The sequence below is a fragment of the Symphalangus syndactylus genome, chromosome 21, assembly GCF_028878055.3.
Source record: "Symphalangus syndactylus isolate Jambi chromosome 21, NHGRI_mSymSyn1-v2.1_pri, whole genome shotgun sequence".
NCBI classification, from domain to species: Eukaryota; Metazoa; Chordata; class Mammalia; order Primates; family Hylobatidae; genus Symphalangus; species Symphalangus syndactylus.
Window position 1 is genome coordinate 78,457,372 of NC_072443.2, and position 27,952 is coordinate 78,485,323.

At 40.3% G+C, this 27,952-nt stretch overlaps 1 protein-coding gene across 12 annotated transcripts in view; it reads left to right on the forward strand.

Moving 5' to 3' along the window:
- MAGI1 (membrane associated guanylate kinase, WW and PDZ domain containing 1) overlaps positions 1-23,165 on the forward strand; it is a 681,166-nt gene extending 658,001 nt beyond the window's left edge. For 7 of the 12 annotated variants that reach the window (XM_055260325.2, XM_055260318.2, XM_055260321.2 and 4 more), the window contains 5 exons: positions 11,832-11,925; positions 12,055-12,115; positions 13,165-13,308; positions 15,367-15,505; positions 19,569-23,165. In XM_055260325.2, coding sequence (XP_055116300.2) covers positions 11,832-11,925; positions 12,055-12,115; positions 13,165-13,308; positions 15,367-15,505; positions 19,569-20,323 — 1,193 coding nt within the window. In that variant the 3' untranslated portion in view covers positions 20,324-23,165. Of the gene's footprint in view, positions 1-11,831; positions 11,926-12,054; positions 12,116-13,164; positions 13,309-15,366; positions 17,429-17,545; positions 17,635-19,568 lie in introns of those variants that run through there. The other 5 variants (XM_055260326.2, XM_055260327.2, XM_055260328.2 and 2 more) reach the window with 3 other exon arrangements.
- The last annotated feature ends 4,787 nt before the right edge of the window (positions 23,166-27,952 follow it).

Consider the following 27,952-nt stretch of genomic DNA (forward strand, 5'->3'; position numbering starts at 1 on the left):
ACGTGGTACAGATCCTCTGATATGTGTAATATGAACTGTATTATATGGTGACATGACAAAACCTGCATGGTGGCAATTCAGAGCCAGTACTGTGGTTTTTTGGAATAAGTGAATATATCAAAGTTTTTTATTTAATGGGAGAATCTAAGAGTTTGTGTCTACTGGATTTGTCCCTAATTTTTGGACGTGAATGAAGAAAGAATGAAATCTCTATATTTTTGATAAATTGTATCTACATTAAATAGGCCTGTCCTTATTTATTTGTGTGATTAGTTAAGTTCAGATCTTTGGTTCTTTTATATAAGTGGTGCTTCTGCCCCCCAGGGAACATTGGCATTGTCTGCAGTGGGTGTGAGTAGCATCTAGTGAGGTCAGACATGCTTCAAAACATCCTACAGAACACACAACAGCCCTCACAATAAAAAGTTACCCAGCACAAAATACCAATACTCACTGTATTATTCATGTTTAACAAAAATTAAGTTGAGGCTGAATGCGGTGTCTCACGCCTGTAATCCCAGCACTTTGGCAGGCCAAAGCAGGTGGATCACCTGAGGTCAGGAGTTTGAGACAAGCCTGGCCAACACGGTGAAACCCCGTCTCTACTAAAAATATAAAAATTAGCCTAGCGTGGTGGCACATGCCTGTAGTCCCAGCTACTTGGGAGGCTGAGGCAGAAGAATCGCTTAAGCCTGGGAGGTGAAGGTTGCAGTGAGCCGAAATCACGCCACTGCACTCCAGCTGGGCGAGACTCATCTAAAAAAAAAAAAAAAAAAAAAAAAATTTAACTTGATACGCTAAGGTCAGGAGGTATAGATCCTTTAGAGAATTAGGTCCTGAATATTCACTTTATTCTAAGCTGACTTCGCCCTTGGGAGGAAAGTGACACTTGTCCCAAAATGTTTAAATGTCTTTTTTCAGTCTTGCTATACGTGTTATAAAATATATATTCTAAAAGTCAGTGAGTATTTTTGAAGAAAAAATCTGATTTATAAAGATAATGTGATAAAAACTCTATGCCATGTATCTATAAAATAAGAAAATTAGAGGTTTCATCTGAAAGTTATTTACTTGAACTTTATAGTTCAAGATTTGAAAGGTATAGCCGGTGCCTTATGGATAAGGTAAATGCAAAACCAAACAGTAAAAATTTAAAATTGTTGATTCCAAGAACAGAGAACTTTCTCTGCACCAAAAATATCCCACACTAAATGTGGAGGAAAACACTGGCCTCTTGAATCATGGTGTACTTCACCCTCCTTCAAATGCATGGTTAGTCACTTACCAACTGGTCTGGAGTTCATTCCACCAATTCACCACTCTGGAAAGCTATTACAATTTAGGAAAGTGGTCACAAGATGATAGAACATAGGTTCCTAATGGGAAGGATGAAGGAAGCCAGAAAATATAGTGAGAAGTGATTGAGAGAGCCAAATGCGGTCCAGACATCCCTCCTTTCATTGCACTTCATTTTATTGCGCTTTGCAGGTACTTCATTTTGTAGTACCTTGTACAGATTGAAGGCTTGTGGCCACCCTGCTTCGAGGAAGTCTGTCAGTGTCATTTTTCCAACAACAGGTGCTCACTTTGTGACTTTGTGTCACATTTTGGTAATTCTCACAATATTTCAAGCTTTATTAGTATTAATTATTATTATATCTGCTGTGATGACCTGTGATCTGTGATCTTTGATGTTACTGTTGTAATTGTTTGGGGGTGCCACAAACCATACCCACATAAAATGACAAACAATTAATAAGTGTCATATGTGTTCTGACTGCTCCACTGACTGGCCATTCCCCATCTCTGTTCCTTTCCTCGGGCCTCCCTCTTCCAAGAGAAAGCAATATTGAAATTAGGGCAATAAATAACCTTACAATGGCCTCTGACTCTTCATATGAAAGGAAGAGTCACACATCTCTCACTTTAAATCAAAAGCTAGACATGATTCAGCATGGTGAGGAAGGCATGTCAAAAGCTGAGATAGGCCAAAAGCTAGATCCCTCATGCTAAACATTTATCCAAGTTGTGAATGCAGAGGAAAATTTCTTAAAGGAAATTAAAAGTGCCACTCCAGAGAACACGTGGATTTTAAGAAAGTGAAACAGCCTTATTGCTGATACGGAGAAAGCATGAGTGGTCTGGATAGAAAATCAAACCAGCCACAGCATTCCCTTATGCCAGAGTCCAATCCAGAGCCAGTTTGTAACTCCTCAATTCAGTAAAGGCTGAGAGAGGGGAGAAAGCTAGAGAAGATAGTTTGAAGCTAGCAGAGGTTGGTTCATGAGATTTAAAGAAATAAACCATCTCCATAACATAAAAGTATAAGGGGAAGCAGCAAGTGCAAATATAAAAGCTGCAGCAAGTTTTCCAGAGTATTTAATTATTAAGATCATGGATGAAGGTGGCTACACAAAATCACAGATTTTCAGTGTAGACAAAACAGTCTTCTATTGAAAGAAGATGTCATTTAAGACTTTCCTAGCTAGAGAGGAGACATCAATACCTAGTTTCAAAGCTTCAAAGGACTCGCTGACTCTCTTGTTAGGGGCTAATGCAGCTGATGACCTTAAGCTGAAGCCAGTGCTCATTTGGCTATTCCGGAAATGCTAGAACCTTTCAGAATTATGCTAAATGTACTCTGCCTGTGCTCTAGAAATGGAACAACAAAACCTGGATGACAGCACTTCTGTTGTGCTGTGGTTTATTGAGTATTTTAAGCCCACTGTTGAGACCTACTACTTAGGGGAAAAAAATTTCTTTCAAAATATTACTGCTTATGGACAATACACCTGGTCACCCAAGAGTTCTAATGGAAATGTACAAGGAAATGAATGTTGTTCTCATGCCTGCTAACACAGCATCCAACACATGCAGCTCATGGATCAAGAAGTCATTTTGACTTTTAAGTCTTACTACTTAAGAAATGTATATTGTAAGGCTATACCTGCCATAGACAGTGATGGCTCTAATGGATTTGGAAAATCCATTTGGAAAGATTTGGAAAATTTTCTGGAAAAAATTCACCCTTCTAGATGCCATTAAGAACATTTATGATTCATGGGAGGAGGTTAAAATGTTGACATTAACAAGATTTTAGAAGAGGTTGATTCCAACCTTCATGGATGAGTTTGAGGGGGTTCGTGACTTCAGTGGAGGAAGAAACTGCAGAAGTTCCTTTGTGGGGAAATAGGAAGAGAAGTAGAATTGGAAGTGAAGCCTGAAGATGTGACTTAATTGCCATAATCTCATGATAAAACTTGAACAGACGAGGAGTTGCTTCTTATGGATGATCAAAGAAAATGGTTTCTTGAGATGGAATCTACTGGTAAAGATGTTGTGAACTTTGTTGAAATGACAACAAAGGGTTTCGATTATTAAATCAACTTAGTTAATAAAGCAGTGGCAGAGTCCGAGAGGATTGACTCCAATTTAAAAAAAAGTTCTACTTAGGGTAAAATGCTATGAAACAGCAACATGCTGCAGAGAAATCTTTCATTAAAGGAAGAGCAAACTTCATTGTTGTCTTATTTTAAGAGGTTGCCACAGCCACCCAACCTTCAGCAACCACCACCCTGATCAGTCAGCAGGCATCAACGTCAAGGCAAGACCCTCCGTCAACAAAAAAAGATTACAACTCACTGAAGGCTCAGGTGATCATTATTTAGCAATAAAGTATTTTAAAATTTATGTAATTTTTTTAAACATAATGCTGTTGCACACTTAATAGACCATAGTATAGTGTAAACATAAATTTTATATGCACTTGGAAACCAAAGAATTTTCATGGCTCACTTTACTGGAATACCTGCTTTTTTATTGCCATGGTCTGGAACTGAACCCGTGATATCTCTGAGGTATGCTTTGTGTATGGATTTAGACACATTTATCAACATGTCATGGAAAGATATCAAACAGACTAACCCAAAAGAACAGGACCCAGGGATTGACTTGCTAGGTTTATAGTTGGTCAATCTTAGTGTGGGAATGAGAACATTCGAAAGAAGGAAAGAAAGTACTCCCTGAGTGAAGAGCTTAGAAAAAGAGTTTGAAGTCAGTAAAGACATAAATACTCAGAAGCGACTTATTCTGCAGTGTAGATAGTAGATGTTGACTTAATTTAATAAAATACACAGCTGGGTGCAGTGGCACACACCTGTAATCCCAGTACTTGGGGAGACTGAGGCAGGAGAATCACTTGAGCTCAGGAGTTCCAGACCAGCCTGAGCAACATAGCGAGATGTCGTCTCTACTAAAAATTCGAAACAATAGCTAGGAGAGGTGGCTTGCACCCGTAGTCCAACTATTGGGGCAGGGGGTGGGGGCAGGAGGTGCTGGCAGGAGGATGGCTGGAGCCCAGGAGGTTGAGGTCGAGCTTCAGTGAGCCCTCATCATGCCACTGCACTCCAGCCTGGATGACAGACTGAGACCATGTCTCAGAACAAACAAAATAAAATACACTGGAAAAAAAACTTTTAAGCCTGAACACCAAAAATTATCATGCAAAGTGGATTATCCAATAACAGTTGGCATTATAAAGGCAATTTAAAAATTTAAATACATAGGAAATATAAAATTCACATAGACATCTTGTGCTACCTTGGTTAAAAACAAGTAAACATAAAACTGGTACAACATAGTTGAGGACTGATATTTTTTAAGGCAATACATGTTCTGCTGAGCATGTGATTTCATCCAAGATGTTTCAGGAATTTGGTTGATATGATAATAAGCTTCTTCTCGAGTTACTTTGTAAGTGCCAGAAGCCAGGTAAAGGGAATCAAGTCTGGCAGAGGGTGAATATGTGATGCTCATTTTCTTTTTTTTTTTTTTTTTGAGACGGAGTCTCGCTGTGTCACCGAGGCTAGAGTGCAGTGGCGTGATCTCGGCTCGCTGCAAGCTCTGCCTCCTGGGTTCATGGTGATGCTCATATTTTAAGCGGGTCTGAGAAACAGCACTTTGGAAATTAGAGTTGAAGCAGGGGAGTTAGATTTCTCAAAAGATGTGGGAGATCCAGGAGGATTTTGCAAACCCCTGGAAGACAAAGAGTGAGCATTACAGTTCAGTGAAGAGATCATCACACCGGATCCACTTCCTTTCTGTGAAAGTGTGTTGGACATAGTTGATTCCAAGGTAAAATGGAGGTGCCTAAGCCTCAGGTCTCTTTCATGTCTTTTACTCTGATATTTACTTCATCAAGTGGCCCAAAGACCGTTTGTTTCATGATATCTACAAGGAGACTGAAGGTCTTAACTCAAAGTGGTTTCTAAGTTCTTAGAAATCCATCACGTCTGGGGCCGGGCATGGTAGCTCATGCCTGCAATCCCAGCACGTTGGGCGGCCAAGGTGGGCGGAATGCCTGAGCTCAGGAGTTCAAGACCAGCCCAGGCAACATGGCGAAACCCTGTCTCTACTAAAATACAAAAAATTAGCCAGGCATGGTAGCGCATGCCTGTAGTCCCAGCTACTTGGGAGGCTGAGGCACAAGAATTGCTTGAAACCAGGAGGCGGAGGTTGCTGTGAGTCAAGATCATACCATTGCACTCCAGGCTGGGAGACAGCGAGACTGTGTCTCCAAAAAAAAAAAAAAAAGAATCCATCACGTCTGGGACACTGTTCTCAAAACCCCAGGAGGCCCTTTGAAAAGATGCTGTGTCCTTTGTGCAGTGCTTGAGTCTACTCTGAGTCCATTTCCATGTCTAGTTCATGCTATCTAATTCTTTGTTCTTGTCATCGGTAGCCTTATTCTTTCTCCAGTTTCACTCATCTCAGTCTTTAGTTTCCCTCACTCTGCTTCCCACATGTTTCTCTGACTTTTCCGACAAAAACCTCCAAAACGTGATTCCTCTTTCCTTGGGATTATTGTATGTTAGAAGGTGTGGCAGGAGTGTTTTCACAGCCTTGCTCAGGCCGAGGTTGGGAGAGTCCTTACCTTCGCTGCTTTGATTCTCTTTGGGACCAGTGGGGACAATGGGGGGAGGGCAGAACCTTCTCTCCTGTGAGATTTGGGCAAGGGATGAATGAATAAATACACAATGGCAGCACAGAAGGGCCCAGAGAACAGCTGAACTTACTGAATCTGAACTTGAAATCTAAGAAGTCAAATAACACTGGCATTGTATGGAGATGCCCCATGGAGTGGGAGAGAGACTTTAATCAGACAAGGACAGAAGCTCCCTGAGCCAGGTAACATGGAAGCATCAGATTGAATCAAGTTCAATATAATGAAAATCTTTAGAAGCTTAAAAATGCTTTATTTGAATAATGGTCCTAAATTTGCACTTCAGATCACTCTTGATTCAAAGTATTTGCTTATGTAGGAGGTAGAGCTTGGCAACATATAGATATTGCTGTTTCCTTGGCAAAGGCATTAGAATAGGAAAAAGTCTCCCAAAACTTTTAAAATATTTATGGGATTCAAATTTTCCCGTGCCGCCCTTAGATATTTATTACATACGTGTTTATCCAGTAAAATATTTATAACAGGAATAATTGTATCCTTTGTTGATTTGCTTGGCTTTCAATGTGGATTCCATAAGGGGAGGCTGAGGATATTAATATGGGAACAAAGTTAGAATTGTAATTGCTTGTGACAGATAGATAAGTTGAAACCCAAGATGGAAGCTGCTGTCGGAAGAGTAAGTGCCGAGATTTGGAATAGTCCCTGGACAGGGCTGTGAGAGCTAGGATTTGCTTCTCTTGATACATGACTGCCATTGAAAGTGTAGTAATCTCCATTTTCACTCCTCTGGGAGAGCTAAAGTAGGTATAAACACTGTTTAATAAAGGACGTTGGGTACTTTCTGGAATTTGCCATAAAGTACCTAATCTGTCCATGTACCTTGCAGTTTTTTATTTTTATTATTATTATACTTTAGGTTTTAGGGTACATGTGCACAATGTGCAGGTTTGTTACATATGTATCCATGTGCCATGTTGTTTTGCTGCACCCATTAACTCGTCCTTTAGCATTAGATATATCTCCTAATGCTGTCCCTCCCCGCTCCCCCCACCCCACAACAGTCCCCGGAGTGTGATGTTCCCCTTCCTGTGTCCATGAGTTCTCATAGTTCAGTTCCCACCTATGAGTGAGAACATACGGTGTTTGGTTTTTTGTCCTTGCGATAGTTTACTGAGAATGATGTTTTCCATTTTCATCCATGTCCCTACAAAGGATATGAACTCATCCTTTTTTATGGCTGCATAGTATTCCATGGTGTATATGTGCCACATTTTCTTAATCCAGTCTATCGTTGTTGGACATTTGGGTTGGTTCCAACTCTTTGCTATTGTGAATAGTGCCACAGTAAACATACGTGTGCATGTGTCTTTATAGCAGCATGATTTATAGTCCTTTGGGTATATACCCAGTAATGGGATGGCTGGGTCAAATGGTATTTCTAGTTCTAGATCCCTGAGGAATCACCACACTGACTTCCACAATGGTTGAACTAGTTTACAGTCCCACCAAAAGTGTAAAAGTGTTCCTATTTCTCCACATCCTCTCCAGCACCTGTTGTTTCCTGACTTTTTAATGATGGCCGTTCTAACTGGTGTGAGATGGTATCTCACTGTGGTTTTGATTTGCATTTCTCTGATGGCCAGTGATGATGAGCATTTTTTCATGTGACTTTTGGCTGCATAAATGTCTTCTTTTGAGAAGTGTCTGTTCATGTCCTTTGCCCACTTTTTGATGGGGTTGTTTGTTTTTTTCTTGTAAATTTGTTTGAGTTCCTTGTAGATTCTGGATATTAGCCCTTTGTCAGATGAGTAGGTTGCAAAAATTTTCTCCCATTCTGTAGGTTGCCTGTTCACTCTGATGGTAGTTTCTTTTGCTGTGCAGAAGCTCTTTAGTTTAATTAGATCCCATTTGTCAATTTTGGCTTTTGTTGCCATTGCTTTTGGAATCCAGCAGCACATCAAAAAGCTTATACACCATGATCAAGTGGGCTTCATCCCTGGGATGCAAGGCTGGTTCAACATATGCAAATCAATAAATGTAATCCGGCATATAAACAGAACCAAAAACAAAAACCACATGATTATCTCAACAGATGCAGAAAAGGCCTTTGACAAAATTCAACAACCCTTCATGCTAAAAACTCTCAATAAATTAGGTATTGATGGGACGTATCTCAAAATAATAAGAGCTATATATGACAAACCCACAGCCAATATCATACTGAATGGGCAAAAACTGGAAGCATTCCCTTTGAAAACTGGCGCAAGACAGGGATGCCCTCTCTCACCACTCCTATTCAACATAGTGCCTTGTAGTTTTAAAAGTCAAATACATTGACACCTCTTTCTAATACTGTTGCTGGAGGGCAGGGAGACTCCTACTCTTGTTTCAGGCCCTTCTTATATGTTTTTTCCACCGTAAGTGGCCAATTTTGCTTTGAGATAAAGCTCTTTTTTATAATGGGCTCATCTTTATATTTTAAAGCGCTAGAGAGCATTTCAGCAAATACAATCCTGGTTTAATTCCAAATGAAGAATTAAAAGTTCACTAAAACAAGTATAACTTTATTGATAGTATAAAAACATCCTGGAAATCTAGGGTATACCTAAAATTATTTTGGTGCTGCTCTGAGGATGGCTTATAAAATCTAGCCATCAAAGCAGAGTGTTTCATATTTTAATTCATCTATGATACTGCTTGGTGAAGTTGGTAGTATTTATACAGTAAAATAAAATTATTTCTTATTTGAAAGGAATGTTCCAATTAGATATGATTTCCTCAATACCAACACATAATTCCTATGTAAACCGAAAACTAAAAGTTCACTGTCAGGCAGGTCCTGGGTCTAATTCCCAATATCTCCACCTGCTGCCTGAGTGACCTTAGACATATTAGCTACATTTTCTACACCCCGGTGTCTTCATTTGTAAACTGGGGCCATAACTGCATCTATTTTATTGAGTGGTGAGAGTCAAATGAAGTCATATATGTGGTAATGGACTTAGCAGAGTGCTTGGCACATTTAAATGATGATTAAATGGTGGTGGTTCATAGATTAAAATAAACAACAAATGAGGAAAATTCAGCAAGGTCAAATCGACATTTGCAGGCTGAATGTTAATTTTACCATGTGTAAAATTAAGCTTCAACCCAAAAAAGAGTTTCACAGACATACAGATGAGGAAAAAAATAGCAAATAAAGGATAGGAATAAAAATAATAAAGGAATTCTGTGTATTGGGTGATTATCTCATCAAATCATGAAAGCAGCAGAAAAATAAAAATAGTTTGAGAATGGAATCTGATCTGCTTAGAAAACTCTGGCTACCAACAACACACAAGAACTCTAAAGAGGAACCTCTGTACAATTCAATCATTATAATCACTTTGATTACAAGGAGACATTCTTTTAAGTATCCTGATTATGATTTCCCCATGGCCTGAACAACCTGGTGATTTCTGAGAGTCTCCATAAAATTAATTGCAATGAGCAATATGAAGTTTGCTAAAAGACCAATACATGTGTTTATGAAAGTTCTGGAGAGTCACAGCAATGGGCTATACAGCTTGTTTGTCCTATTTAGTGACACAGTGAGCGTACTTTATAAAATATCACTGATTCATCTCCTTGGTTCTGCTGGTTAACTGCCCTCAAATGGGAGTCATATGAAGGAGCTAGTTTTCCTCCAAAAGCTCTGAAAATAATTTGCTGTTACAATAGCAGTCATTAAAATATACCAACAATATGCTTTTAACATTATGATGACGATAATAAATAAATGGTACCAAAAAAGATGCTAATCACTTCTGAGCAGTTTTTGTGTGCCAGGCACTATTCCAAGCAATCTTCTTAGATCATCTTTGCCCCAATTTCCTTAGATAATTCTCTTATTCCCAATATGCACACGAGAAAACTGAGGCAGTGAGAATTTAAGTAACTTTGCTCAAGTCCCATCCAGGAAATTGAAGAGCACAGAATGCAAAGTCAGATAAGACAGTCAGACTCCAGAATCTGACCTAGTCACCATTGTGCTAAACTGTCTCCCAGTAAGCCTGAGAAACACCGCCTCCCCAGCTTGGACGGTCACAGGCATATTGGTGTAGTAAAGACCCAGAGGAGTGCACAGGAAATGATTGGTAAAACGGATTTTGGGAAACATTGTCCCAAAACCTGAATGGGATTCACATAACAATTCACTTGATTTAGTTATTTTCTTCTTATTCTTGTGCCTTAGCTATAAGAATAATGGGCTTTTATGGCTGCAATATATTAACTGTTGAAATCATATTTCGACTTTCTCATTTTGCAGAGAGTTTAAATAACTTTTACAAGGTCTCATAGTAATAAAAAGTAGTAGCTGTAATAAACGTGCTTATTGAGTGCTTATTGTATGTCAGGCACAGAGCTTAAACGTTGCATATACTTTTATCAATGAGAGGGGAATTATTGTCATCACCCCATTTTGACAGACAAGAAAAGTAAGGCACACAGCTAATGAGTAGAAAAAAAAGGTGATTTGATCCCAGATCTGAATCTCAAGGCCGTGCTTCTAACCACTATGTGTCATGAAAATAAAATAACAAGAAGCTGGACCAAAGCTGAGTAAGATGCTTGCGAAATGTAAATGGAAGATAGATCACAGGTAGTTGGGATTTGTGGGATGTCTTTTGTTCCAGGACTCCAGTGGAAAGATATATATTCTAGGTATCTCGGTTTGGAATAGTTAACATATTTTCCCATATGATAGTTAAATGTGATGGGAAGATACATGTATTCGGTAAACACAAAAGTGCCTACTATAAGCCATAGGTCTCCTGGTAACTTCTAGATTTAATGGTGCACTGAATTAAACGGGCATGCACAAGTGAATCTTATAATGGAACCTAACACCACATTTAGCATTTTCTTTATTAGAAAATGTATGACAAGTTTCAGTCAACCTACAATTAAATATTAAAAATACAACTTGTTCATAGTTGGTTGCTACTTGCCTTGATCTTAATGAAGAAATTATTAGTAAAGAACATATAGCTATTACTATAGGAATGATTATATTTTAGTATGTGCAGTCCTTAAGTGCAGTCTGTAGTTGCTCTTAAAAGTGTTTTTGGATTCAAAATCTCCAAACTTCTGGAGATAATGAAGTTGCTTGTGAATGTGATTAGTGGAGAAGAAGGTCAACTTATATAGGGATATAATTCATTTCATGGGGTGGCTTCATGATTTGTATAACTTATATTTACAAACTCTGTCTCTGACTATGCAAATTTTAAAATTGACTTTTCATGAGTGATACCAAAAACATGTGTCAAGAGTTCCATATTTTCAGTTGTGCTTTATTAAAAGCAATGGGAAAGAAAGTGGATATTATGTGTGTGTTTAACAAGATGTTAGTACACTTCTGATTTTAATATTCAGTTGAGGAAATCAAGCCAACTCACTAAATATTGCTGATAAATTGCAGGAAATGTTGGCAGGGACATTTATTATCAGCCTTTAAAGTTCTGGAAGAGAATTCTGCTGTGGTGCAGCACTTTGATGGGACTGCCTTTTTTCAGTGGCAGGGGAGGAGTGAGAAACACCTACCTTGGCTAGAATTTTAGAGCAGTGTTTTCTTTAGCAAACTCTGTTTTATTTGTGGAGGTGTCTGTTTGGGAGAAGGGTCATGGGGACATACATGACCCACATCAGAGAAGATCTTAAAATGGTTTATTAAACTCCTAATTGTCTAGAAATTCAAGTCAGACTGTTTGAAATGGGGACAGAGAAGTCACACTTGTTATTCAGATACAGGGCTTCTGCACACCTCCTGGCTGGAGGATGTCTTCCCTGGGGCCTTCATTTCTTTATGTTCTGTCCCTCTTTGCAGAGTCCTCAAATGCCACCTTGCTGACCAATGCAGAGAAGATCGCCACCATCACCACCACACACACCCCTTCTCAGCAAGGGACCCAGGAGACAAGGTCAGACATGGCTTCGGTTTCCTTTGTTAAAGGGGAAAAAAGTAACTCCCACCATGACAATATATGTCCTTGATTCTTTCTCAGTTTGCTAATGGGTGTCTCTTATATTTATTTCTTTCACTTTGGCAGGAATACCACCAAACCAAAGCAGGAATCTCAGTTTGAGTTCAAAGCACCCCAGGCAACACAGGTGAGCACCATGTCTCTTTTTTCTCTATACTTGGCACGTTTCCTTCCAACTTTCTCAAGCTACTTTTATGGGACATTTTTTGAAGCACCTTTAATTTAAAAGAAATAACCTTTTGTGAGGTGATTTACCAAATATATACTTATGTTTGATTGTCTAGGAAATAACATTTTATTTTACTACCTTAAAATATTCCTAGATAGCCTTTTCTAGGAGAAAAAAAATGAAAAGCAGTAATTGTCACAAGGATCGGCAGTTAGAGAAAGCAAAGCAACCAATATCTACTCATAGTATTCATAAACATGCTTCTGCCAAGAAAATGTCTTTTTGATAAGGTGTTTTTCAGGCTTGGGACTTTAAGGTGAGATCCATAGAGCAAAATGCCTGTCCTCAGGATGGCAAGGGAGAGTGTGAAGATAATAGCAGATGAAACAAATTTGAGGAACTTTGGGTGTTGCAAAATTAAACAGATTCCTTTTTTTTTTTTTTTAATTAAGAGACAGGGTCTCACTATGCTGCCCAGGCTGGACTGAAATTCCTGGGCTCAAGCAATCCTCCTGTCTCAGCCTCCTGAGTAGCTGGTATTACAGGTGCCCAGCTGGGTTCTTTCTTTACTGGTTGCCTGGGGGCTTTCGGTTGTCCCTTCATAATTTTCCTTGATCAGGATTTGGAGAGGTTTTGTTGGTATCCTCATGATGGGTGCAGCCAGCATTTACTGGACACAGGTCAGGGAGGCTGGGCATCCAGCAGCCAGGTGGCTGGTATCATGTAATGAGGAATTGTCCTTCCCCAAATGCAAATCACAGCCTCACTGATTAAATTTTAACCCACATATGTTATATTAAATACACACATGCATATAGACATGCTCATAACTGTTTTCAAATTCTGGATCTGTGACTTCTGAGATTAATGAGGAGGAATCAAGATTATTAATAAACAAGAGTCACCAAGAGGGGGATAGAGATTGTGCCTTTTTGCCAAGAATGTTTAGGAAGAGTCCTGTGGATATTAGTTCTCCTAGAATGATTGCATGTAATTTCTTTAAATAGGAGCAAGATTTTTACACTGTGGAATTGGAAAGAGGAGCCAAGGGATTTGGCTTTAGCCTTCGAGGAGGCCGAGAGTATAACATGGACCTCTATGTTCTGCGCTTAGCAGAGGATGGTCCTGCAGAGAGGTGTGGAAAGATGAGGGTAAGTGGAGAGAGGAGTCTGGGGTAGGTGCAAATAAACCATCTGCAGTGAATTCTTGTCATATATGGTTAGAATGTTCATGTTCATAAGAATTACATTTTCTATAGCTTTCATGATTCTCTTAAATGCATGACTCCTACCCTACCAAATATTTCTCCCTAAAGCACAATTAATTATAGCTGCCAAAGTTAGGTGAACACTTCCACCTCTTTGGGGTTGATATAGGGAATAAAGGATTTAAATTACTTGTAAATATATTACAGTAGATATTTTTCAGAGCCTATTTCTATAGTTTTTGTGCTTAATGTCATGGGACAGGCACATCACTTGGCTGGAGTTCTGGGGTACCCTGGCATGCTTAGAAAGCAGGAAAGCTTTATGGCACTGTAGATTCTGGGCAGTGAGGTCTACTTATCCTCTAGCTGGTTACCAGAGTGGTCTTACCTTAGGCTCAAAGAGAGCAAGTCTACTCTCTGCCTTAGCAAAGAGCCAGGGCTCTGTGGCATGAATATTCAGAGTTGCTCTGTAGTAAGAGCTACAAATTTTTAATACATAAATGCCAAAAGTCCACTCTGCTCTGTTTCACTAATATCTGTTCCTGTAGATGAATGTGCTGTTCTCCTGGGCAGATTAGATGATTAAGAAAACATAAATCATCTACTCATAGATAGGTCACATAGATTGGCAATTGCCCATGGAGAGCCATTTACAACAAATTAACAGAAATCAAGACAGTCAGGCCAGGAAAGGAAAAAAGTGAATGCAGTTGGGCCTGAGCAGGAAAAGGGAAAAATTGATTAAGGGTGAGGATCGTAACACTTGCACTTAAGCCACAATTTTGATGTTTAAGTTTCTTCAGAGTGAATTTTTTAACATTTAAAATTGAGAAGGTAGAGCATGAATGTGTTTTAAGAAAATTAAACAGTGAAAAATATAGTAAAAATAGTGTCCAGGGCCAAACAGTATACCAGTTTCTCTCATATCCTTTTCTTTTGCATGTATATATTCAAGGGAAGATACATGGTGGTATATATTCCTTTTGTTTGAATTTCAGATATAAGGAATTTATTTTCCCTTGCCTTTTAATCACTTTAAAAAGTTTCTGATCAAATGAAATATTATTATGCTACTTTGTATAATGGTGTATAGTTTACATGACAGGTTTACATGTATTACCTGATTTGATGCCAGCAGCTTGGTAGTTGTGAGTGGTATTATCAGCCTCTTCTATAAGTAAGAACGTAGACTCCAGGAAGTTAAAGTACGGGGAGCAAGTCAGTTACCAAATGATAGGATTCAAATTAAAGACTGTAGACTTGAAAGCCAGTGCTATTCCTCTTCTTTTTAGAATATAAGCTGTGTTTGAGTGGGGATCTGCCTCGTCTTGTTTATTCTTTTATTTCCAGTGTCTAGAATAGTGGCTGACACAAAGTGAATGCTGCATTCAATGTATCAGTCAGGATTATGGTCTCATCTGAAGTCTCACCTGGGGAAGGGTTTGCTTTTTAAGCTCACTCACATGGTTGTTACCAGGATTCAGTGCCTTATAGGGCAGTCCCTCATTTCATTATCCCGGGACTCCAGAGGACAGCTCATAACATGCATCAGGGCAAACGAGAGAAGCAAAGCGCGCAAGTAAGACAGATGACAAAATCGTTTTATGACCTAATCTTTGAACTGATATCATGTTTGCCGTATTCTGTTTATTAGAAGCAAGTCACTTGATGTAGCTCACATTCAAAGGCAGGGGGAGATTACACAGGTTGTGAATGCAAGGAGGCAGAAATCATGGGAGCCTTCTTAAAAGCTGCCTACCCCAACCATTAACATGCCCTTACTGCTTTTTTCCCCCCTTTATCATGTAATTTGGCATATATGTAGTTTTCTAATTTTCTTAATTGTCTTTCCCTCTTTAGAATATAATCTCCATGAGGGCAGGGATTTCTGTTGGTCACTGCCACGTCCAAAGCAATAGATGTTCTGCCACGTGCTTAATAAACATTTGGTGAATCCGTATATGAATTTTAAATCTCACTTAGTTTTCTTTTGCTTTGGCAGATTGGTGATGAAATTTTAGAGATCAATGGTGAGACCACCAAAAACATGAAGCATTCTCGAGCTATAGAACTCATTAAGAATGGTGGCCGCAGAGTTCGTCTGTTTCTGAAGCGGGGAGACGGCTCAGTACCAGAATATGGTGGGTCAAACTATGAAAACATTCCTTCCTTCCCTGGCATGACTCCATGAATTTGTCTCCAGAACGGCAGCAGGAAAGTCTTTTTTGTTTCCCCTATTCACCAGTGTCTTACCAGCCTCTCGCACCATGTGATTATTTGCCTCGCTTGTTCTGAAATCTCTACACATTTCATCCTTTTGCTTGCTTACGTGGACTGGGGCATGGCCTAAGACAAGATCTTTATAGCCCCCTTTCTGATAATCAGAGAGAACATTTTGTCTAGTCCGACCAAGAGCGAAGGAATGTTTGTTTGAACTGTGCCAAACTGTTCCTCAGATCCAATTGTTAGCACAAAATGACTATATACTCCTTTTAAGAAGCAGGAAAGCAGGTTTCCTGAGTGATACATTGAGGCACAATTATTTTTTCCTTTTTGGTTACTTGGTGTCTTTATTTAAGAGGCATGAAATTTTGAGAGATTTGGGGGCTTTGCTCACCTCCTTTATGCTCTGTATACAACACTTCTCCATCCCCCAACTGGTCTCTTACCCCAAATCAGACCATCTGAGCCCACTACTGTCAAACAAACAAACAAAAACTGTTAATACATTAGCCATAATGTTTTTAAATGATAAAGGATGAAATAAATTCCCAGTGCTCATCATGAGGGAAACATGTGACTATACCTTTCCTATGAGGAAAGCCAGGTTATACATAGAGTTCCTTTGTCATATCTTTAGACTTGATTTGAGTAGACAGCAATGATCTTTACATAGCTTAGTGTTCTGATGGCAAAATATTGTATATGATAATAATTATGTCCTATTTATTTGAGATTTGTGTTTAAAATTAAAAAAAAAAAAAAAAAGCTATGCCCTAGATGTAGGGCTTTTTTTCCCAACCAAAGGTCTACAAAAGTTTCTATAGAAACTGTGATTGAATGGTCCCCATATACGTTGGTCCCCTTTATTAGGGATTTATCTATTATCACCCTCTTTTCTGAAAGTCGTTCTGCACAATTCTCAGTTGCATTTTGGACTTGAGGAGATGTTTAATTCAGATGCAGCTCAAGGAGAAGGATAGCTCCTTGGAGGGCCAGCCTTCCCAGGTGTTGGACCTTTGTACAGGTGCAAAATACGAGGGGTCCGAGGTACAGGGGGAGGGTGGGTATTAGACAAGGCCCCTATAGACATGGCCAACCACAGGGGAAGTATTTTGACAACATTGAGATGCCGTGGCTGTGCACTGTACTAAACTTCTGACCATTAGGTGTATTGATACCACTGAAACTGTGTAACATTGTCTCCCTTTTCTGTCTTCCCTATGCTTCTGTTGGATGTGATATTTCATTTGAGAGTCATCGTCAGTAACCTGTGTACCTTCTCAAAACCTATGTCTGTTGCACTGAGGATGAAAATCCAACACTAACAAATGTTCTTTGGGCTAAAAATAAAGATCATTTAAATACATGGTTTTCCAAGAAGGGTTGAACCTGCCAGGGTTGTGCTACTGTAATGTCTCCATGCGTCACTTGGACTAAATCTCTCTAATTCCATTGATTAGAGTCACAAATGGGTTATAATATGTTAAGTTCCAATATTTTTCTGACTTGACTGGAACCTGCTTCTCTGTGAGGCTATTTTTGTAATGAGTTTTTTGTACTTAATTTAACTGCCACGGTCTTTGGTGGGGTGGGAAGGGATTTTGTTCTTTTGTTGTTTATTGTTAATGCTCTCCTATGCCAGCCTGTCATTGTTCCAGTTGTTTGAAAAAAAAAAAAAAAAACAAAACAAAAAAGGATGCATTCATTGTCTGGGTTCTCGAGTCACCTTATGGCTGTCTAAAAATGTCACTGTTCTGATTGCGGTCTCTGCAGCCTTATTTGAGTGTTGCCTTAGACTGTCTGACTGGACAAATAAACTCTCTTTGCCCTATGTTAACAAATGTAGATTTTTTTTTTCTTTCCTCTGTGTTATAGGGAATCTAAATGTTCAACTTTTTCTCTTTCTCTCTTTCTCTTTCTCTCTGACTGTTCTTGGTGCTGGGCCCTCCCTTCCACAGCGATGATACCTCCTAATATCGCTGCATGTATGAGAAATGAAAAGCTCGGGGAGGCTTGCTTCTACCTTATGGGCCATAATCAAACTACGGTTTGTAGCTCAATCAATACTAGGTGTTTCTGTGCTGTGGCCTAATTTCCTCATTGCTTCTGCTTAGCTCTGTTTTGATATGTTTGGCAATTCATTCTGAGCACCCTGCGTTCTTTGAATTGTAAGTACAACGCTGACCCTGTTGAAGTGTTGCCTTCCCTTGTCTCAAAAGTAGGCATAAGAATCCACTGGTGATCCAAGTACCTTCCTGTATCCAAATCTTCAAATGACCTTTGTTAAGAACTTGTTTTTTGTTCACTCTCATAGCCAACCCAGTATTTAGAAAGAATGAACCTTGTATCATGGAGCCCTGTATCATAGGGCTTTGCTAGATGGGAAGATGAGATTTCCTGCTTGGTCAGGTATCTCTTTGCAAACTACAGTCCATGGGCCCAATCCTGTCCATAGCCTGTTTTTGTAAGTAAAGTTTTATTGACACATAGCCATGCCCATTACTTTTAGTTTGTTGCCTGTGTTTTTATACCGCAGTGGCAGAGCTGAATAGCTGTAACAGAGATGGTGTGGCCCAAAACACCCAGATTATTTACTATTGCCCTTTAGAGAAAGTTGGCTGACCCCTGCTTTTGGCTTTTCACTTGCTTTTTGTTAAAAACCCACTCTAGGTTTTGGGAAGTTGTCATGAAACAGGTTAATTGCTAAATATTGACCTTGTTGGCTCATGAAAGATACTTAAAGAGCCCCAGTGACCCCTTAGTCTCTGACTGTCATACAAGTCTGCCCTCCAGACTGCAATGCCTTGTTTCAGGTGCTTTGCTTGGAATGGTGTCATGTGGATGACTTGTTGGATTTAGTTGCAACAAAGCATCCCAGCTTTGAAAAGAGCTCTCCTCAATTCAGGACACTGCCTAAAACATTTGCACTGTCATTTCAAATATTGAATAATAATAAATAGGGGCCATTATGGGCTGCCCTGCTTTTAAACCTGTAGAAACCTTGATGTTATAGGAAGCAGCCCAGTGACTCCAAGCTTTTAGATGTCATTATGACTGCCTCCCATATCACAAAGAAAAAGTGCCTCTAAACCAAAAATTTTATCTGACCCCCATCCAATCTCAAATGTGTACCTAGCAACCTCCCTTCCCCTTCCTTTTACCTATCAGAAAACACCTTTTAAGAACAGTTCCTTATTTTTTAATGTATGCAAAAGCAGAGAAAGTAGTTGAATAATACAGATAGAACAGTTTAATGGGCCCTTGCGTACGTATCCCATTTGCCAGTCATCAACATCTGGCCAGCATGTTGCCTCTGTAATCCCCTTTGCCTGCTACCCTGGATTTTTTTTTTTAATAGAAGTATACTTCTGCATATGGTAAAATGCATAAATCCTGAGTATACAGTGCAGTAGATTTTTCACTTCTGTATGCGCCCATTTAATCACCACCCAGATAAGATGTAGATGATTCCTGCCCTGCTCCAGAAAGCTTCCCAGGTGCCCCTTCTTCACATCAATACCCTAAATCATTTTTAAGTAAATCAAAACAAGTATTCTTTAAAGCAAAGAATATTTTCTTGGGGGTGGGAGAGGGGTGGGTGGAGGGGAAAATGGTTGGGGGTGGGAAAGAAAGAACAAGGCATAGCCACAGAGAGGAAATTTTGATGCCTCTAGACAGACTATTTGGATTGTGCCTTTAAAGACTCAAATCATGACTGATTTTTGTCAGTTCTTTAATGATCTATGTCTCAGGTATGGAGAACATTCAGTCAGCCAGACGCTGAAAGCCACAAGTACTAGTTTTTAACCCTAACTATGTGCAGTTATCCTTAAACGAACAAGATTCAGTTGGCTTTGAGTCTGACTGCTTTAACAGTTGTTTGCTTGTTGTGACTAATGAGGTCCCGAGTGTGGGTGGGAACGGGACAGGAGCCGAGGGACCTTCGTACCCAACTGTTGCTCTCGTTTATTTTCCTGGCAGACCCCAGCAGCGACCGCCACGGCCCCCCCGCCGGTCCACAAGGTGTTCCGGAAGTGAGGGCCGGGCCCGACCGCCGGCAGCATCCGTCATTGGAGTCCAGTTACCCACCCGATCTTCACAAATCATCACCACATGGGGAAAAGCGGGCACACGCAAGGGATCCGAAAGGCAGCAGAGAGTATAGCAGACAACCCAATGAACACCACACCTGGAATGGGACTTCGAGGAAACCCGACAGCGGGGCATGCCGACCCAAGGACCGGGCGCCGGAGGGACGGAGGGACGCGCAGGCCGAGCGCGCGGCAGCCGCCAACGGCCCCAAGAGGCGGTCCCCAGAGAAGCGGAGGGAGGGCACCCGCAGCGCCGACAACACTTTGGAGAGGAGGGAGAAGCACGAGAAGAGACGAGACGTCTCTCCGGAGCGGAGGCGAGAGCGGTCACCCACCCGCAGGAGAGACGGCTCCCCCAGCCGGCGGAGACGGTCTCTGGAGAGACTCCTGGAGCAGAGGAGGTCCCCCGAGCGCAGGAGAGGGGGCTCGCCGGAGCGCAGGGCCAAGTCCACCGACCGGAGGCGCGCGCGCTCCCCCGAGCGCAGGAGAGAGCGGTCCCTGGACAGAAGGAACAGAGAGGACAGAGCCAGCCACCCAGAAAGGGAAGAGGCGAATCTGAAACAGGATGCCGGCAGAAGTTCCAGACATCCCCCGGAGCAGAGAAGGCGACCTTACAGAGAATGTAGCACCGACCTCAGTATCTGAGGCGCTGAGTCACATTCCAACCTTTACCGTGTCAAAGGTTCTAGGAGGAAAGTCACAAACCTGAAATTATTTAGTTTCTTACCTAATGAAGCATCTGACAACCTGATGATCCTATGAATAACAACAAACATTTTATGCATTTGAAATCTTATAAGAAAAAATATATATGAAAAGTATTGTGCCTGATGTATCATATTAAAGAAAGTATTTTTAAATGCATACTTTTTTGGAAATTATTTGCCAAATGCTGGCCCAAAGGGGTATACATTTTGTTTCTACGTAACCTGTAGAATCGTCAAGAATTGTTCCCGTTTTCGGGCAATCTTTTTCTCTCCTGGTTAAATGGGGCTGTTGATCATTTTCTCTAAGTAAGGGAATTTATTGATTAAGTTTAATTAATTTGATATAGACTGTCATGTAGTGATGTAGTGCTATACTGTAGTCGGAAGTTTTTCTTAAAAGCAAAGAGCAAAAATGCAAAGTTTTATTTGTAAAAGCTGAGGACCCTTTGGGATGGATTAGGTTTGCCGATGATTCTAAAAGTAAGCAAACTGTATGACAAGACTACTATTGCTAAATGAAGGATATTTATAGCTAAACTGCGCAGCACAAAGAAGTTTTATATTGTGAGTTATAGTTGGTTCCGAAACAGTTTGTACTCTCCCTGGCCCAGGAAGGCACAGAGACAAAAACGTCGGCCACCTTTACCCAAATACAGCCCAAGCACAGACAGTCAGGTTCGTGATCATCTCCAAAATCTGATAAAATCTCATTGAAGGCAATGCCGTCACAGCTTTGCTCAATTACTACAAGGAACAGACAACAAGCGTCTTTTGTGTTGTCTGATTGGAGGCTGAATAGTAGATGGAATGGGGGACAGTGTGCCTGGTGTGAGGAAGACATAAGATCCCCAATTTGGAAAGCATGCCCCCCTCCCTTTTAGTAGAAGCCCATGGTTGCTCTTTGCCAAACTGGGGAGGAGGGAATGAGCCTTGGTGGAAGGAACCTCTCTGTTGATATTTAAAGAAGTGAGAGCTGTGGGTATTCATTGTTAGAAATGCCAATTTCACTTTGAAACCATAGTCCAAGTCTCTAGGTTGGTAGAAGGGAAAGGAAGGAAGTGGTCCCAGTGGTTCTAGATCTGGTTGGGAAACTTCTGCCTCATGACTCTGTCCTTTGAGTCCTTTGGACAGCAGCACAAAACATAACAATTTTTATTTTTAAACGGACCCATTCTTTTTGATCCCACAGGAGCTGTGGTTGGGTCGGCCGTAGCCCCGGGATGTGGTTTAAGTGGATTACTGCCTAGCTGAGCCAAAATGTTTGCTTTTACCTGTTGGACCACTACAGCAAACCGCTGCTTACAGTGCATTGTGTATTTCTGTAGTACTGTTTTGCATTTTCCATACAGACAGAAAACTTTGCAAGTCAATCACTGTTGTTCCCATGGTACTGTAAGAAAAAAAAAAGGAAAAAGAAAAAAAAAAACCAGCCAATCATTGCGTGTACAGAGCTAAAAATTGTAATTAATAGAGCCTGTTGGGAAAAAAAAGAAAACAATTGTTGCCTTTTTTTCTTGTATAAAAGAGAATTTATGACAAAATTTAGCTGTGAGGAATGTGATATGTGTTTATATTTCTGAATATGGAACAAATTGATTCATGGGGATATATTTTCATGTAAACTAAATCAGGTATGTAAAGTTGTTTTAAAATGGGAGACTATATAAGTAATTCTCTAAAGCTTTAGTTGGTTTGAATATCATCATTTCCTCCATGGTGAGCCTGCTTGTGAATTATTAAGCACTTGTTTGCATTCTCTGTTCTTCACTCATTTATTTCTTGCAGTGCGCTATGGACTTAATGCTCTTTCTGTATTGATGAAAAGCAGTATGTGGGCCAATCTTTTTATAAAACACTATGCATATATAAATATTACATTGTTCATAGCTTTATTTGACATGAGTTTATACATAACATTAGAATGAGTAGCTATAGTTGTGTGGACATTTATAAAACAAGTTCCTTTCCTGGAACAGACACAATATACATTCTGTAGCTAAAAAGGAGGGAAAAGTCTGTGAATGCTATTTTTATTATTAAAGTTTTCCATACAAAGCATACGTTGAGCTGTAGTAAGGCTGAGGAAGAGTACAACTGAATAATGATGTTCTTTTTCATCAAGTTCCTAAGAGCTGACTTGGAGATTCTATTCCCAGGGCTCCACTGCTAGGATTCTTCTCACTAGTTCTAACAAAATCTGTGATGTTAAATGACTGATGCTCTCAATTGTGATCCAGAATTTTAAATAAATGAAATCAAGGTGGATTTTGGGAATATATCCTGAAGTTAACATCTTGATGTCCTTCTTGTTATAAGATGATATTTGACAATTTAAAATCTATGTGCTACCCACGTGGGCTTGTCTCAATCCGTGAACTTTTTGGTGTGGCAGTTTCACCTGCGTTCCACACATCAGATTTGTTTGGAAATATTGTACTGTACAGGGACTATGCATTAAGCAGAAAGATATAGTTTTCTTTGAACTACTGTAACCTTAAATTGGAAACTGATTCTTGTGAGCCTACTTTCCTTAATCCCGCCACCTCCCCCCCCCCAATGTAAATGTCTTGATGAGAGATGATGGATGAGTATTTTGTATGATGAAATCAAATGATTTAGGAATTTGTCTCCCTCTATTACACAGTTGATGCCTGAAAGAATGTTGGGGGTGGGGGGAGGACTCAACACCCTAATTGTATTTTTTAAGTTTCTTTTGTGAAAGATTTTTTAATGCATTTTTACTGTAAAAATACATGGAAATGTATGCATTCCACAACCACTATTGCTTCTGGATTGATATCTTCCTTGTCTCTATGTTATTTCAAATGTATCAGGGTCAAGTAATCAATTGAGGGCCCCTGACTCCAACTTGATGAAATGCCATTGTGTTGAAAGAGCAGGACCTATGCCATTGCAATAGCATAGTGCCTTGCTACTCACAGTGTGGTCTGTGGACCAGCTGCCTCATCACTACTGAGGAGCTTAATAGAAATGCATATTCTCAGCCCTACTCCAGACCTACTGAGTCAGAATGTGCATTTAATAAGATTCTCAGCTATGCCGTATGCACATGAAAGTTTAAACAGCACAGTACAGTATAGCATAGAACCCTGATAATAAAACAAATCCTGCCAAACTAAGAGCTTCGTCACTTCTGGTGTGATTCTTGGGCACATTCCTTAACCTCCTCTGAAGCCTCCATTTCCTCATCTGTAAAGGGACATACTTCACAGAGCTAAGAATAGATGCACTTCTTTGGCAATCAGAAGAGTCCTCAGTAAATGACACAAACTTTTTTTTTTTTTTTTTTTGAGGAAGATTTCTGCATGACAATGAGTACTCTACTCTTTTTGTTGTCCTGGTTTATTTTCCAATCAAAATAAAGGAAAAAAAAAAAAAAAACTCTTTTTTTAAGGCAGGGTCTCACTCTGTCGCCCAGGCTGGAGTGCAGTGGCATGATCGCAGCTCACTGCAGCATCAACCTCCCAGGTTCAAGTGATCCTCCCTGCTCAACCTCCTCAGTAACTGGGTCTAGAGGGGCGTGCCACCATGCTCAAATAATTTTTGGTATTTTTATAGAGATGGGGTTTTGTCCTTTTGCCCAGGCTGGTCACAAATGCCTGGGCTCAAGCAATCTGCCCAACTCAGCCTCCCAAAGTGCTGGGATTACAGGCATGAGCCACTGTGCCTGTAAGAAAAAATTATTTTCTCACTCTATTAAAATGGAGAGGAAGGCCTTTTAATTATGAATAGTATAGTACATACTATTCAACAAAATACTACGCTTAACCGTTGCTGAGGAATATGAAACCAAAATGCTGTGCTGTGAAAACTGAGACAAAGTCATCTCTAAGTCTAACTTCAGGAGGTAGATGTGTATGTGAAATTAGAGATACTCCCAAGTCACACTGGATAAAAAGTTGACCATTCTCAAGTGACCTAACATGCCTGGGGGGTGGATCAGGTAGTTTTGAATAACTGTCCAGTTTCCTTCACACAGTTTTTGGTTGTTCCTTTCTATGACTTAGTGTTTGGGGTTTTCCTCCAGAACCTAAGCTCCTGGGCATTCAAAAGGCATTTTGTTGAATAGTAGGTCTTCCTCCAATCCATCTCCTTTGCTGTATTTTGCTTTGTCACCGAGGTGGTAATTATGAACTCTGCTCACTTCCCTAGTATCTCCTTTATTAAAGATGGCATCTCAAAGTGGTCCCTGGCTTAAACAACAATTGAAGCCGTTTGTAAAGCCCTTATGTCATGCAAGTTCTTTGCCTGCCATAAACAGCCACACCAAATGTGCAGAGACTCAATTATGCCGTCGGGATTTTTCCAGCTGGGGGCAATCCGAGACCACCTTTGGTGGCCTGCATTAATCGTAAAAGGAAAAGCCCTTTCAAGTTACTCCAAGTGATTTCCCCTTTGAGGCAACACCATCAGCATCGTGGGTGTTTGGCACAGTAAGATCCAAGTGCTTTGGCAATACAAATCATTAGAAGCTTATGTGAAGGGAAATGCCCTCTCCAACACAATTATTTGGGGTATTTTTTGCAGGAGTGGATCTTCTGTGAAAATTTTTTGACTACTTCCTCCCACCTCCAAGTGATGTCTTTATGCATTGTGGTCATTGTCAGAGGCAAGAAGAGTGTGGTTTTACTTCATTAGTGTACATATTAGGTGTCAAATGGATCCAAAGCACAAGATCTCTTTGCAAGTACATGGATTTAAGCAAAGTAGTGATAACTGTTGAATTATACAGTAGTTACTCAAGCATTGCGTGCGACTGCTACCCTTGACTGCACCACCTTTCCACCTAACTGAAACGTCTGTATTGTCATGTCTCTGGAGGGAATAAAGACATGGTCTTCACAGCTGAGAGCTCTAAACACCACTCCATTAAGTGCCGTACTTTATCCCTCAGAGAATAAATTCTCTTTGGTCTCATAAGATTGTAGAATTGAAGGGAAAATATCTCAGGAAGGCTGCTCACTCCTACATGTGTAATAGGCAAGGCTTGCTACTCTGTTTCTCATTTTCTCAACACATTTATTGAAGATCAGCTCTGTGCCAGGTACATGGTGGGGGCTAGAAATGCCTGGTTCCTGGTCTCAAGAGCTCGTAGTTGGTGGGGAGAAGACAAATGCTTGCAAACTGCATACCAAGCAGAAGCACAGGGTCCTCTGATAGCAACTAATAGAAGATTTAGCCAGATTGAAGAAGGTTATAATTCAACTGAGGCCAGAAGGAAGAGGAAGCTAATCAGTTATATATATACAGATATATATATAATATATATAATATATATATAATATATATTATATTATATTATATAACTGTATGGGTTATCTGTGTATGCATATATAGTTTTTATGAAAAAATGGGCCATTAGCCCTTACTATGTTATGAACTGTTCCTTTGTCTTACATATTGTGGGTATTTCTTCAAGTTAGGAGTATGTATGTATATATAGATATACACACACCCATTAAAATAAAGCCTCTTGTACGTCACTCATTCCCATTCTTCGTCCTTCTCTCTCTGCCACTCTTGGATTAGCTTCCTCACGGTTCTCTCTGCCTTTTCCCTGTGCCACCTACAGATTCCTCTCCTTGTAGCAGGCAGAGCTACTCTTTTAAAATGTCAAGTGAAAGGTCAAAGTCCTTAGAGTAGGCTCTGAGGTCCTCCGGGATGGGGTTGGCCCCTCTTTTCCATTCTGGCACACTCCCAGCCTTAGGGGCTTTGCTCTAGCTGGTCCCCTTCCTGGGACTGCTCTTTCCTCAGATATCCATGGCTGACTCCCTCCCTTTATTCAAATCCTCGCTCAATTGTCATTCTTCCGATGCATCCTACCCTGATCACCCTATTTAAAATTGCAAGTTGGTTCCCGTGTTCTACTCTTTTCCCCAGTGCAGCACTCAACACCTTCTAACATGCTGTGTAATCTAGGTGCTTACTCATGGTCTCTCTCTCTATTTTATTTTATTTTTTTTTTTGAGATGTAGTTTCGCTCTTGTTGTCCAGGCTGGAGTGCAATGGCACGATCTCAGCTCACCACAACCTCCGCCTCCCGGGTTCAAGCGATTCTCCTGCCTCAGCCTCCTGAGTAGCTGGGATTACAGGCATGTGCCACCACGCCAGGCTAATTTTGTATTTTTAGTAGAGGTGGGGTTTCTCCATGTTGGTCAGGCTGGTCTCGAACTCCCAACCTTAGGTGATCCACCCACCTCAGCCTCCCAAGGTCTCTATTGTTTATCACCTGTCTCCTGTATAATCAGGGCCAGCTTTGTGGACATGCAACCTGTGCACTCACACCGGGCCTTGCACTTAGAAGGGCCCTTTGCGTGATTTAATGTTCTGCTCTCATAGTCTTGAATTTTCAGTAATTTTTTAATAAGGACCCCCACATTTTCAATTTGCACCAAGTCTTGCCAGTTATGTAGCTGGCCTCTTCTAGAATAAGTTTCTTCATTAAGTTTCATGAGGGCAAGAATCTTTGTCCTGAATCTGATGAATTCCAAGGTCCTGGAGTAGTGCCCAGGACATAGTTTGTATACTCAGTAAACAAAAGTATCGTGCTGTCTCTTCGTAGCTGCATATTCTAAAGTTGACCACAATTTACTTAACCAAGCCCCTATGGATACGCAATTGTTAATACAAAAACAGGCTGCAGTGAACAACTTTATACTTTAAAACCTGGTACCGTTAAGTGGTTTGTTTAAATAGTTTTTTGAAGAGATAAATTGTGACTCCTAATCCTTCTTTGTTTCTGGTGACACCGATGTTACTGAGAATTTGCTTTCTTTTATTGGGAGCAGCTGTTTTTAGCAAAGTGCTTGCAGTCTGTGGGACCTTTTCCCATCAGATGAGAGTTACCAGGCTCAACGGAGCCGCTGAACCAATGGTTCGTACCTTGGGTGCACATTGGAATCACCTGGGGAGCTTGAAAAGCGCTGATGCCTGGGCCCACTTCCAGAGATTCTGATGTGATTGCTCTGGGTGTAGCCAGGGTTTATAAAAGGCTCCAGGTGATTTTAATAGAGAGCCATGCCCTTGTCCATCAGCTTTAACCCCATAGCCTGAGTGGGATTGAATGCGTCTGCTTTGCTTTCTCTTTTCTTCATAAGGTGTCTATGCTTGCCTTTTAAGGTTGTGATGATGCAGCAGCTCAAAGAAAAGATGGTGTGAGATTATTTTCCGAAAGTAAACTAAAAAACCTTCCTACTTGCATAAAATTATTAGCCAAATATAAACATAATGGACATGTATATATCAATTGTGAATTCTGTTTTACATTCCTGTCACCACTGAATTTATTCACTAATAAGGACAGTTGTTCTCAAGAACAGGTCAGAAACACCATCATTTAACCAAGATTAAGCTATAGTATCTTTTCACTTAAATTCTTTTGAGAAATATTTTATGTTCTTATTTAAATAGAACATGTGGTATGTTAAAACTTAATAAGAGAATATTGAATAGTTAACAATCAGCAGTCATGAAGAGGGAAAATTATTTCTAGCAAGTTCTTGGTTTCCAAAGTATTTATGATGTCTCTGCCCCCATCTCTACCCAC